The 13250-nt window shown below is 43.3% G+C and overlaps 1 protein-coding gene across 10 annotated transcripts in view; it reads right to left on the bottom strand.

Moving 5' to 3' along the window:
• Window positions 1–11960, bottom strand: part of LOC144782636 (uncharacterized) — a 235348-nt gene extending 223388 nt beyond the window's left edge. For 5 of the 10 annotated variants that reach the window (XM_078661994.1, XM_078661993.1, XM_078661990.1 and 2 more), the window contains exons 1-4: window positions 11877–11960; window positions 5107–5203; window positions 3156–3519; window positions 2711–2837 (exon numbers count right to left, since the gene is read on the bottom strand). In XM_078661994.1, the coding sequence (XP_078518120.1) occupies window positions 2711–2837; window positions 3156–3252 (224 nt within the window). In that variant the 5' untranslated portion in view covers window positions 3253–3519; window positions 5107–5203; window positions 11877–11960. The remainder of the gene's footprint in view (window positions 1–2710; window positions 2838–3155; window positions 3520–5106; window positions 5204–11876) is intronic. The other 5 variants (XR_013601185.1, XR_013601188.1, XR_013601186.1 and 2 more) reach the window with 2 other exon arrangements.
• Between the last annotated feature and the right edge of the window lie 1290 nt (window positions 11961–13250).

The raw sequence follows: 13250 nt of genomic DNA, 5'->3' as shown, positions 1-13250 counted from the left end.
TGCCATAGTATAACATGTAGCTAGACAGGTACGGGTGGGGATCATCCTAATAGGGAAGGATTACTTTGTAGTGACTTCGGATTACAAGGAAAAGTAGTATTGGTTAAGCCAATTGGTATTGCCTATTGGCTTTGCCCGATTTGACAACTGCCCCCCCAAGTCTAAATCTATGCCATTATATTGTGGTGCTTGTATTTGTGTGTATGATATGAGATCTGTTGGTGTTTCATGCGTGGCTAACCATTGCCCTTACCCCCAATTGCAGTGGACTAATATGTGATTGCCAGTTTGTTGGCTTTCCCAATGCTTGTTTGCATTGCTACTCCTGTGCATTTTATTTTTTATTTTCACTTTACTGTTCTTAAATGATTGTGAGCCATGTTGGAACTGAAAAGTAATAAAGCCAAAATTGCCACCGGTGATTCACTATGCATGAGTGCACATGAGTAATGATGCATGCGCACTCAGACAGTTGCAGAGTGGCCATCGGAGAATGGTTTAGGCATTCCAAGATGGCCACGGTGTAAGAAAGTTGTCATTCATTGCACATTGGTGTACTACCTTGGCATAATGTCCACCATTAACTAATAGCAGTAATTTCTTGTAGATTGTGGGCATTTATGGAACAATAATAGTTTGTGACAGTATGGTGGTGATTATTGTGGGCATTCATTTCACAATGGTTGTAATTCTTGATCTATTGTCAATATGCATGTAATGGTGGTGAAGCACTGTGGGAAGACATGGTATGAGGGTCCAATTCCCTGCTTCATTTCTTTGGAGCCAAGTAAGTAAACATGTGTATATTGTCAATGATTACCAAACCTTCATTCCAAAACCATGGACAGACACATCTGTGCTTCTTCTAGATTTATTTTATCCAGAGCTTCCTGTATCTTTCTTTTGACAAGGCTGTGTCATGTAAATAAGATTATTGAAGTGTGGCAAATCATTCTATCTGGGCTATGTTATAAAAGGGAATCTGCTTATCTATCGAGTATACATTGCACCTAAACAAAAACAATGAATAGTTAATCAGTAGCATGCAAAACATCTCTCCTAAACTGCAGTGTTCTGTCATCAAACATAATGTGTGCACAATTAGCAGGGGCAGATCTGCACTGACCTCGGAAGTACATTGAGCACACTGTTGAGGAAAATTAACAGCACTTGTTTGAATTGTCATTAACACAGATTGAGGCCTTTTCAGTAATTGACCTTATTCAGCTCCCATCAAAGGACAAGTCTTCAGTTTCAGCATTTTCGATTTAATACAGTCCATTAATTTTAATCAACTCCCTACTGCTGCTGTCATGATTGGTATTTGAAGAGCACCATGATTTTGAAAATGCTATTTATTTTTGATCTAATGTGTCATTTAGCCAATACCTCGCTCCCTTTAGCATTTAGTGCTGCTCACAACATTGCTGATGGGTTGCTCGGTATTGATATCATGTCTCAGACACCCACACGTCACATACTCTCTACCGCTTGCAACCACGAAGCTGCTTCATTCGCCAGTCTACCTGAAGAAGTATCAAAGAACAGGTAAAGAAAAACAGCCAATGAGCACTCTTCATACTGCCCAAAACACAACTGATAAATTAGCTTCTTCCCACCCAAGAACATTTTGGAAAACATTGTGCCACCCAACACATTTTACAACACCATTGTCTAAATCTTTTGGGAGAAAAGTCACAGGGTCATGGGAATTTTTGAGAGAGAAGTAATGAAATAAAATGGTTCAAAGTTCTACAAAGTCACCAGAAAGTAATATTTCTCTTAGCAGAAAATCGTGAATTTCCTTAGCAGGAAATCATGTATGTCCTTATATGAATTTTGTGCCTGAAATAAAGCTTTGGATGGACAGCAGGTACAAATATTTCTGCCTACCAGAAACTGCACCTATCCTCGTCGGTGTGTCCCACTGGAGGAAAAGCACAATGGACATTCTACTGTAGGGATACAGGACACTGTTGTACATTGGATTATCTCCTTGTAGCTGCTCAGCCTGTATGAATGTGATGTCAGTGTAGAATGTTGAATGTTGGATGACAGAGTGAATAGAATGTTAGTGTGCCTGGTGTGTATGTGGAATGACAGTTGAAGAGAGTGGGCTGAGCAGTGACCATCCTGTTCCTGGTGGGGTTATCTTCATTATATCTTATTACTATATTACATGAATAAAGGAACATCAAGAAACCACCTGACTATCCATCATTTTCATATACGACATTTTGGCGACGTTTGGAGAACTTAAAGCGTGCAAGATACTACTTTCAAGCGAACTAAGGTACCTACAAGCAATGAAAATAGAAGGAAATGAAATGAATTAAGGTAAACGATTTCTAAATGTTAAACTTTGTTTAAGCAACCTGGCACTACAAAACCCCACCAGTGACCCCGAAATCGGTCGCCCTAAACTCTAAAATAAGTGCCAGATTAAGTTTACTTGTCCATGGTGAAGTCATCTTTAAATGGTGTTATGAGCTGTGGAGTGTGCCATGTTTTGTTGCTGCTCGTATTTGAACTGGTACCGTTATGATACTGAGAGCAACCCACTGATTTTACAAATGAAATATAATCTGCCGATCTCAGATTGACAAGGAACTGCAAGAGCGTTTTAAAGATTGTGAAAATACAGCTATTGAAAATGTATGAATAAATCACATTTAATGACGAACTAAAGACTGTTGAGGAAATGGCTTACTGGCTTGGAACATCAGAGACAACTTTCGTGTTATTTATGGCTCTTAAGGTTGAAGGGTCAATGTCTGGATAATTTCTGGCCTTCCCCACAAGTTTGCATATTTTACTCGTGTCACTGCTGTTCAAGGCTGTAATCGCAAGAACAAGGCACCGTGAGGGTATGCTGAAAGACATTATCTGTAAATAAAGTTGACATCTCTCAAGAGTTTTAAAGATAAACTGTCTTTGGCAGTATAAATAGTACTCGAGCAGCGTGAAAGTGATGAGCCGAGTGGAAAAGAAATTTACATGCGTGGTGGACATGATTTTGTTTTTACTTCAAGAACAGTCACAAGTCCCGAAGAGCATATTTTGACTTTGTTTTTTTTAATACCTGTTGGGTGTTAGAGATTGCCGTCCTATTCAACTGTTTATTTAAAAATTCAAAAGACTTTGCTCGCGCTCACCTTGTGATGCTGCCCAGCTCTTCATGACGTTCCATTGTCGTTCTGTTCTCTGGCGCTGCTGATAGACGTTTCGATGCACATGTGTGCTGGAAGCCATCCTGTGTGACGTAAAATACGTGCCTCCATCTTGGCCTTCTGAACTTTCCTCTCTGATGTTTCCGAGGTTTATGGGAGCAGTTGGAAATGCGGTAATGCGTGAAGTGAGGTAAAGCTGCCGAATGAAGATTTCGGTGTCATTTTCGTGATATTTTACATTACGTTGGAGTGCAAGTTTTGTGGCAATATTTACAATCTTCTTTGCTGTGACGCGAGGTTCACCAATTTAAAAGTACTTGCATCAGATCAGAGCATGGAACTTCAGGTTCTGTAAAAAAAAACAATTTCTTCGTGTTGGAAGCAGTACAGTGCTTATTGTGATTAACATTCATTTCGCACTGAAGAAAAAGGGAAGTTTTTTTTGGGGGACTTTACTAGAATTGCAAAGAAGTATCGAAGAAGATGGATCTACGGTGACAACTTTATTTGTTTTAGTTTATTGTGTTGTAATGATTGGCATGTTGGACTATGTTTGCACTATTCTTTGCTTATTTAATGTGTACTATGTGGGATCTTAAAAGCACTTAATTAAGACGCCTTATATGGGAATTTAATTAAAACGCGCACATTATAAGTCGCGATATGCTTACTGAATGCACTAATATTAATACATATTACGTGACTCATATACATAATATGAATCTTGAAGTTAGCAAAACTCAAGATTTAGTCACACATATTATAAGTCGCAAGATGCTTCATGCGCACAGGTATCAAGACACATATTGTCATTTTCAGAATTTTCCTTATTATATGTTAAATTTGGCTGATCTTGATATATGTACAGCCCAAATTTTGATCACACATATTATAAGTCACGAAACGATTCCTGCGCACTGATGTTAAGACGTAGTTGAAGTTTCCTGTATTTTATTATTAATGATTATATACTATATTCACAGTATTTTACATGATTCTATAATTAGAATTTAAAGGAGTAACATGTGTTTATCTGAATGATATTAACTGTTGTAGAACTCTAGTATTGATGGTGAGTAGTGTAGTTATGTATAGGAGCAGGCCTCTTTACATTTATTCCATACTTCAATGAGGGTGGTGCGCACACCTTTTTCATTGGTCCTACACTACATATTGCAATGTTAAGTTCACACTTCAGTTTATAAAATACATGGGTCATATACATATACATTTATGCCAGTATACAATAGGCTATGTACTTATATTTATCTGACCCAAACATTGTGCCTTTATGCATTATTATGTCTTTGAGCATTCTTGCCGTAGACAGTACGTTATATACATACACATAGTTTTAGGTACCCTATTCAAGTTTTCCTTCTCTCTCAGTCCTGTATTAATTCACCTTCACTAAACAACATTTCTTTCTCAATATTTAAAAAAAAAATTTTGTTCCAGAGGAAGGAGATGTGTGTTATTGTTTGGACTGTTTTATCTTTTCCTCATTCTTGTCACTTTCAGCTACCATTCATTCTTTTCTGTTATTACGAACCATATGATATATTACAAGTTTTCTCTTTTCAATTTAAATAGCTATGTAACATAATATTGTGCTTATTGTTATTGAAGAAAAGGGGATATGTTGTACATTGGATTATCTCCTTGTAGCTGCTCAGCCTGTATGAATGTGATGTCAGTGTAGAATGTTGAATGTTGGATGACAGAGTGAATAGAATGTTAGTGTGCCTGGTGTGTATGTGGAATGACAGTTGAAGAGAGTGGGCTGAGCAGTGACCATCCTGTTCCTGGTGGGGTTATCTTCATTATATCTTATTACTATATTACATGAATAAAGGAACATCAAGAAACCACCTGACTATCCATCATTTTCATATACGACAGACACCAGTACAGTGCTAGGACCTAATGCACTTACAGTTCCAGCAGAAGGCACTGAGGATGGCACAGTCATTCGGGCTTCTCCCATGTTGTCAGTGGTGCGGTTTCAAGTTATCATCGTTGTTGTGGTAGACCTGTTGTTGACAATAAAGTGAGCAGAGTTGGTTTTGGGACAGTCCGTTTCCCATGATTGGATGACTTTAGAGTCTATCTTAGTTCCCCGCTCCATGTTTGATGGCTTTAACCCATAAACTTGTGTTAGCCCCATTCTTCTAGCACAGCTTCTTTACCATCAGCTTGATTGGCTAATTTAAACCTTTCACTGATGATCTGAGGAAACTTATTTATTATTTTTTTTCAACACATTCCCCCCCGCCCCCCCCCCCCCCTCACACCCTGCCTTCAGTCCCTACCTGCTACCCCACTTTGTCTCAACCTTTTGGCTTTGCTATTGTTTTAGTTTTCCTTTTTTCCACCGATGGCTGTTGCGCTTGTACTTACATTCCTTGTAGTGCTCTGAGTGAGGCCGGGATGGTCAATGTCGTGGATATATTTTTATACAAGACTTAGACGAGTAAGATGTTGATGGAAGTGTGTAGTTTTCATTGTGTGCCTCCAGTCTTGGAGTATGCACCAGGATGCAGCCACGGGCCTGGGCACTCTGAATAGTTTGTAAGTCTGGTAGTACTATGGCAGGGTTGGAAGGAGAGTATTGCCATACTCAAGCCAGCTGTGTACATTGCTCTGGATACGTTTCTTGGCCAAGTAGAAAGCCTTATGTGGACGGAAGCTGCGGAAGGGAAACGCAGTCACCAGCGCCTCTGAAGTTTGAGTAGGTGGAGAGGAACACACCTTGTGCAGTATTTCCAAAACAGTCTAAACAGCTCCTCTTTAACCTTTTCCTTTTACCCTCCTCAGTCTAAGCATTTAGCTCATATCTACTGATTTGAGTAAACTACTCTCTTTCTGTCTCAGCACTCTTTCCTCCCGCTCTGCCCTCTGCTCACTACCACCTCCCTACTCTGCACCTTTTAGCTTTGCCATTCTTTAGTTTGTATTTTCCTTGGGCTTGAACTTACTATCTATGATGTGCACTGAGTGGGTCAGGGAGGGTGAAGGTGGTAGATATATTTAAAACCAAAATAAAGAAGTAGATGGAGGTGTGAGCTTTGTGCCATCAAGCTTGGTGCGTGCATCAGGGTGTAACTATGGGTCTGGGTGGTTGAAACAGATTTGGTAAGCATTGAAGTATTGCATGTGGGCATTACTCTGTTTAGTTCCTACTTCATGTTCTATATGAAGAGCACTGATGTTCTAGACCCAGCTCACCTTCCCTACTTGTTTTGCGTCTCTGTTCCAGTGAAGCGCTATAGCTCTGGAGGGCCTTGGATAATTCGTTTACTAACTTTGCTTCTGTTGAAGTCTAATGTATATTGTATGTAAAGCACTCAAACGACCTTGTGCGAGCAATATGAAAACTTTAAATAAATAAATAAACAGTTGCTGAAAGGGGTTGGGCATCATCAAATGATATTTGGTGGTTCAATGGACTTATCCATAGGTCTGTATATGAGCCTCCCCATCCACCCCTGTGACAGCCTAATGGTACGCTCTGGATATGATTGGAGAGCACCATAGGAAGGAAACTCTGCACGCAGAAAGGTGGACACATCCAACGTAATTACCAAACGTCCGACAGGAACATATGTGAGAAGCATAAATAGGGTTTCCCTCACTCCTCTTGCCTTTTTCTCATCCCTGGCATCCCTTGAGTAAAGGCAGGGCTTGCAAGTGCGCGTCTCCGATTACCACCTAAGATCCAAGGACTGGGAGAATTGCAATAACTGCTTAGAGAAGGGAATATTAGAAATAGATGGAAATGTTGGCTGAATCTACACCTGCATCCCCTGCCTGGGTCAAACTGGCTGGAGGCTGCTATTAATCTCACAATGGAAGAAGCCCTTCTCCTAAAGACCAATGCAAGATCCTCCCGCATAAGTGCCTGGAAGTCGGCTTAAGAAACTGGGGGGAAAGGACTGTGAACAGGGTAAAGCTCTTGGTCCACTGCAGAAGCTAAAAAAGTAGCATAAAAGAAATTTAGATAGAAAAAAAACTCCCACATATCATAGGTAAGATGCATAGGAAGATACTAGGTAGGGAACACATGAGGTGGAAGTAAATATCAAATGAAGCAGCGGTGAACAAAGATAGGGTGTAACATGCACCCCACAGTCGCCCGCCTCTCGTCCTGGTGCACGGATGCTGGGTACCATGACCCTCAGTCATAGAACAGGAAAAGTACTCTTTAAGTAAAAGCAAGTCTCAGTTAAGTCTGCTGAAGGAAGAGGAAAAGGTAGAGGAATAAAGGCAGAATCAAGAACGTGATTTAGCTTAGGCCGGAAACTTGGAAAGATGGAGGTGAGAGTCAAATGGGGAGAAATGAGCTGTGCCTGACAGAGAAAGATGCAGTGAGGTAGAGGTGAGGAAATCCACAAGAGATATGGGTGAGAGAATAAGAGTGATTGAGTTAGTGTTTGGTGGGAAACTGAGAAAGGCGTGGAGGTGTGATGCTAGGATTTTTGAGATGGAGGTTAGAGTGACATTGAGTGAAGGCCAAGTGGATGTGGTAGATTCAAAGAGGTAGAGTTAATGGCAAAAGGCGAATGGAGAGAAATACAGTTAATAAATGAGAGCTGTGTAGGTGCAAATGAAGCAAAAGCAAATAGAGGAGAGAGTAAAACTGACAGGAACAAGGCAAGAGAATTTGAGATGGGGTGTAAGAGAATGAGATGTGGGGCAAAATGGGGTTGAGGTGTAAAAATGAGAGAGCAAATTTGAATGTGAAGTGGAAACTGGAAGAGGCGTATTTAACTGAGCTGCTCAAAAGAGAGGAGAGGGCAAGTATTTAGCAGTATCTTTAAGCCAGATATAAGGGTGGGAGAGTGAGACGTACAAATAGTGAAACTATGACTGCTGTGATGCTTTGATAGAGATAGAAACCAGAGAAAGAGTCTATACGGACACTGGTGGAGGCTAAGCAAGAAATGAAAGAAAGATACGAAGGGCATTTAAAATATACTTTGGAAATGGGAAACACTTTTAAGAGCAACAATCACATTTCCGAACAAACCCTTGCTATGTCTAGAATCACATTTAGTACCTTTCGCACGACATCAGCATGAGTGTGGAAACACTTCTAAGAGCACAAATCACATTGAGAAGGAAAACACATCTAGGTGTAAAATCACGTTTTGGTAAGCCATCAGCATTGGTGCAGCATCAACAGAAGCGCGGAAACACTTTTAAAAGATTTAAACCTGCTCCATTTCAGTGAATGTATGTTTCATTTCACTGCCCATGCACTGCAATGGGAAGCACTGGTTAGGTAGGTCGACTGACGAACTAATTGCCAATACCTAATGGTGAAATTGAAATACTCCTCTGACCTGATCCGAAAACGTGAATAACACTTTCTTCAAGCGATGCCTCAAGGGGTTGACACAAATCAACCAGTACCTGATGGGAGCTGACCCAAACAATCAAAGCCTGAAAGGGTCTGATCTAAACCCGTTCACTCTGAATGTTTTTGATGCTGATGGGAGGAGCTCTGCAGACAGCGGATGCAGTCTCAAGCTAGACCTAAAAACTGTGTGCTTCTGAGATGCTTGATAATCCATGTTCTCCTATCAATAAAGTAGGATATGAGACTTCATTTCAGAGTGGAGAATAGTGTTCATCTGACCTCAGATGTCTTACTGACAATAACAGGGTGGTTTTAATGACACTCCAATTGGGTACTGCTGGGGCAAATCAAGCAACACATAGAGAACTGGATTATTCCCTCTTAGAGCCTCATTATAAGCGCTCCATTAGTAACTGCCTTAATACTGTGTTGACAAAAGCCAATATTACTAGGTGTGGTACTTAGTGGGGGCGGCATTGCCTCCCCATTCCAGTTTCCGCATCTTGGAATAGGAAATAATACAATAATATAGCATAGTTTTTCACAAATCTGTAAAAAGCTCGTTTTCCAGTTTGTAAATGCGATTAAACTAAATCTGATAAAGAGAGAAGGCTGGAGTGACTGGCTTTTCAAAGTGGAAAGGAATTCTCTGGAGAGCATACTATTTTCCTGTGCACAAAAAGTTACATGGCTAATGCAAATGCACATTTCTGCAAGACTGAGGCACGCAACCATACACCTACTAAAAAAAAAATCGGGGTCCCTTTTTTCAGGGTTCTTATTACTTCTTTCAGTGTTGCACACACAGTACTATCAAATCGTCTAGCGGCACCGAAGAAGTATAAACTATTTACTGTGGTGTATATAAGGCACACTGTGTATCTGGTCAAACTAGATGTGAAGTCACTGACAATGATCTTGCTGCAATGATGCAAATGTTATGGTACACCTTGAGACATGGGGAGATGCATAGACACCCTGTGGGAACCACTGCTAGTGGTGGGCGTCAAGGAAGATTCTAGGAGGCAGATTGACTTATTTGGCGCAACACAGCAAGTCAACTGGAGAGTGGAAGAATGCTACACAGCTACTGATATTGGCATTTCTGACATCCCTCTGCTCTGGTGTACTTGTGGTGGCAAGCACCAACGCAGGACCCTTGCACCTTGAGATACAGACAGGATTGTTTTTGTGAAGGAAGGTGTCACTTCCCAACACCCTCGCTCCACCCATGGAACACCTTCTCAGGGAAGAGTAATGCATGGCAGCAGCTTTCGCTGACTTGCGCTCCCCCTACCATGGTTGGTACTTCCCCGCAGTTAGGCCAGAGTGTACCATAGGATGTTGGAACCTTGTTATGTGAAAAGCAGCCTGCAGTAGAACGTTGGGAGCACAGGCGGTGAGAGGGCAGGAACAGAGATTGTAGAGTGGACAGAGGAGACTAATAAATGCTAGAACTTAGGGGCCCATTAGCATGTCGAGCAGATCGCCACCGCCCGCATGGCGGTGGTGATCTGCCCAACATTTGTGCCCGCCCGCATGCCAATTCCCCCTGCCAAATTACTATGGCGGGGAGGACCCCGGCGGACGGAAAGACCGTCTGCCGGTTTTCCGCCGGTAGGCAATCTGCCCGATTGCCTACTGGGCGGAAAAGCTGTTAATATGGTGGTGGTGTCTGGTAGACACCGCCATCCATATTAGTATGCAAGCGGGGACATGCCTTTCCAAGGATAGGCATGCGGTCTTCGACATTGTGGGTCCATAGCGGGCCCCCAGGGATTCTGGGGGGTGCACATGGGGGGTACCATTTCAATGTACAAGTGGCAGGCACCGCGCGGTGCCTGTCATGTTGTGCATTGAAAGGCACATTTTGCTTTTGTGGCATTGCGGCGGGCGGAGCTTTCAGCCCTCCGCAAAGTTACAAATGCGGGATGCGCCAGCCAGTGTGGCAGGCGCATCTTAATTGTAGGTGCAGAACCGCCACAAGCATTGCAGGCGGTCCCATTTCCTGGGGGTATGGCGGGCGGACTTTGTCTGTTAATGACCCCCTCAGTTGTTTGGAGTTTCTTCTTTTTAACAAAGCGTTTGAGAGTTTTGTCGATGGTGGTATAGCTTGAGTCGTCCTGATACAAAAAGTTAAAGGTTCTTGTCAGCTAATGTCGGAGAAAAAGAAACCTCATTTTAAAGGTGTATCTGTCATGTTTGCTACTCACAAGAGACAAAGGCGAGGAGAGCGGGCTTAAACATTCTGTAAAGTGCATGACGGAGGGTGAATTACAAACACTGGGGCAGGTTTATCAAACTTTCATGCAGTGCAACTCAGCAAGCCACCTTGCTGTGCTGTGCCGCGCTGCATGAAAGGGCAGCAATATGCTGAATTTAACATTATACAGTACATTCCTGTCCTGTCCTAGCACTGGTGCACTTGGTGCCAATGGAGCAGGGCAGGGGCGAAGTGTTTGCCCATTCCTAAGTGCGCTGTAACCCCCTGGTTACCCCGGGGTTGAGTGAGGTACAGCCCTCTGGCCTTCAAAATCAGTACAAACGGATAAAGGCAGGTTGTTCTAGGATAAAACAAGTTTTAATCATACAAGTTGATCACAAAAAATACTGCAAAGCCATTTGTTCTGAGCGGTGGGGTGAAGCCGATGGTAGTGGCGTCCAACCGTCCTCTGCACGACTGCCGGTCCCGGCAGTCACCCAACAGAGGACACCGTGCTAAGAAGTGGCCGGCAATGCCACTCGAACTTGGTTAGAGGGGGGAGAGTACAGGTTCCTTCCTAGTTCGTCCTCTGCATTGATGTCGGTCCCGACATCATCCAACAGAGGGCAACAATGAAAGCATAAGGGAAAATAGAAGGTTGTATCCCGCTCGTTTGATAACCCTCGAACGGGGACAATGGCACTTAGGTGTCTAGGCGCAGGAACAGTGCGCTCGATAACCCTCGAGCGGGGATTGTTGCTCTGCGTGCTCTTGGGGGCACGAGTTCAAAACCACTCGAATACCCTCGAGCGGGGACTGTTGTCTGGGGCGCGGTTTCACGCTGTTCTACCAGCTCGAACCCTCGAGCGGGGACAGGGTGCAGTGGCGCTTCAAATGCGCGAATACCAATGCTCGAAACCCTCGAGCGGGGACTGGGTGCAGGGGCGCTTCAAATGCGCGAATACCAATGCTCGAAACCCTCGAGCGGGTACTGGGTGCAGGGGCGCTTCAAATGCGCGAATACCAATGCTCGAAACCCTCAAGCGGGGACTGGGTGCAGGGGCGCTTCAAATGCGCGAGGGACAATGGTCGAAAGTCCGACAGTCTCTGCAAAAAGCAGCTTCCCCTGATTTAGGCTCACCTCTGTCGTTGCACAGATTCCTACTGTGGACCCGAAATATCCGACGGCTGTCTCGGCTTCCCGGTCCGTTTTATGCCGGCACTTCCGCATGTATGCCTCGTGCATGCGCCGCGCTCAGCATGCTGGGTAGAGTAGTTCCCGCCGGGGTTAGTATGGGGGTTGTAGTTCGGTTATCGAAAAGGCAGCGCTGTCTGTCCATTTTCCCCGTTCTGTGTCCTAACATGCGCAAAGACTGATTGGTCGGCCCTTTCAGGCTGCCCAAACCAGTCGTGCACTTTCAGTGTTCTCCATGTGGAACATGCCCACAACTCCAGCCCCTGGCTGACCACCGTGTCACGGCGTTCAGACCTATCACAATGCAGCGTTGTGATTGGCCTTGGGGAGGAAGCCTGGCTGCCTGCGTCCTGTCGGAGGCAGGTGAGCAGGAACAGAGAAGACATGGGACCCGGCCTCAAGGTAAGTTATTTTTTAATTTTTTATTATGCTCCCTCCCATGCGACTCCCCCACGACTGCCCCCTCACATGCGAGCCTTGCGGGCCGCAACTGTCAACTGTAACACGCCTTGTTCTTGGCATCAGAAGTTAGTTTGGGCTGCACAGTAAAACACAGACTTGTCCCAACCTGCTGATGCCCACAAATGACTGTTGCGCACCATTACTTCAAATCTAGTGCATCATTGAAACAGAAGACAGGCTACATATCTCCGCATCAGGAGCACACCACTCACAGTACATTGATTACAAATTAGTTAATTCCGAAAGGAAATTATGCACCATGAATTGTGGCATAAATCAACAAATTCTGCATGCATTACTGCCACTGAACTAAAAGATATATTCATAATTTTCTGGCTCATGACTTTGGTGGGCTGATTTAGCTTCTGATCAATGCGGATGCATCTGAAAAAAGCATTAAAATATACTGCAGAGTAAATCTGCCAAGAGCAACTTCAACGCAATCAGATTGCTTCTCTGCTATGATACATTCATTTGATTTGAATACGTCCTTCTTCTGCATCGGTTTTAAACGACTTCGAGTTATTTTCCTAATTAATGCATTTTATTTTAATAGATTGTACGTCAGCTTTTTAGACAAGCATTGGCAAAGCCAATACGTCTGCCGTGCATTTGAGTCCTGGCTAAAACATTTGAAAAGTTCTAAAGTGAAAGCAACAAAACAAAGACAAGCATTAGAAAATACGTTAGGTCGAGCATTTGCCGGCAAACGTTTAGCAACTCTTATTTGGCATTGGCTAAAGGCAACAATGTTGTTTTGGTCTCAAAAAAACACAAATTGGTATAGAACTCTGTGGCACTGAATGGGACTACATTGTGGGTAAATGTGCTGCTTTTGAAAGGGGGACTGCTAGGCTT

This window comes from Lissotriton helveticus, chromosome 9, assembly GCF_964261635.1.
Source record: "Lissotriton helveticus chromosome 9, aLisHel1.1, whole genome shotgun sequence".
NCBI classification, from domain to species: Eukaryota; Metazoa; Chordata; class Amphibia; order Caudata; family Salamandridae; genus Lissotriton; species Lissotriton helveticus.
Note: the sequence above shows the minus strand (reverse complement) of the source record. Positions and strands in the feature narration are given on the sequence as shown.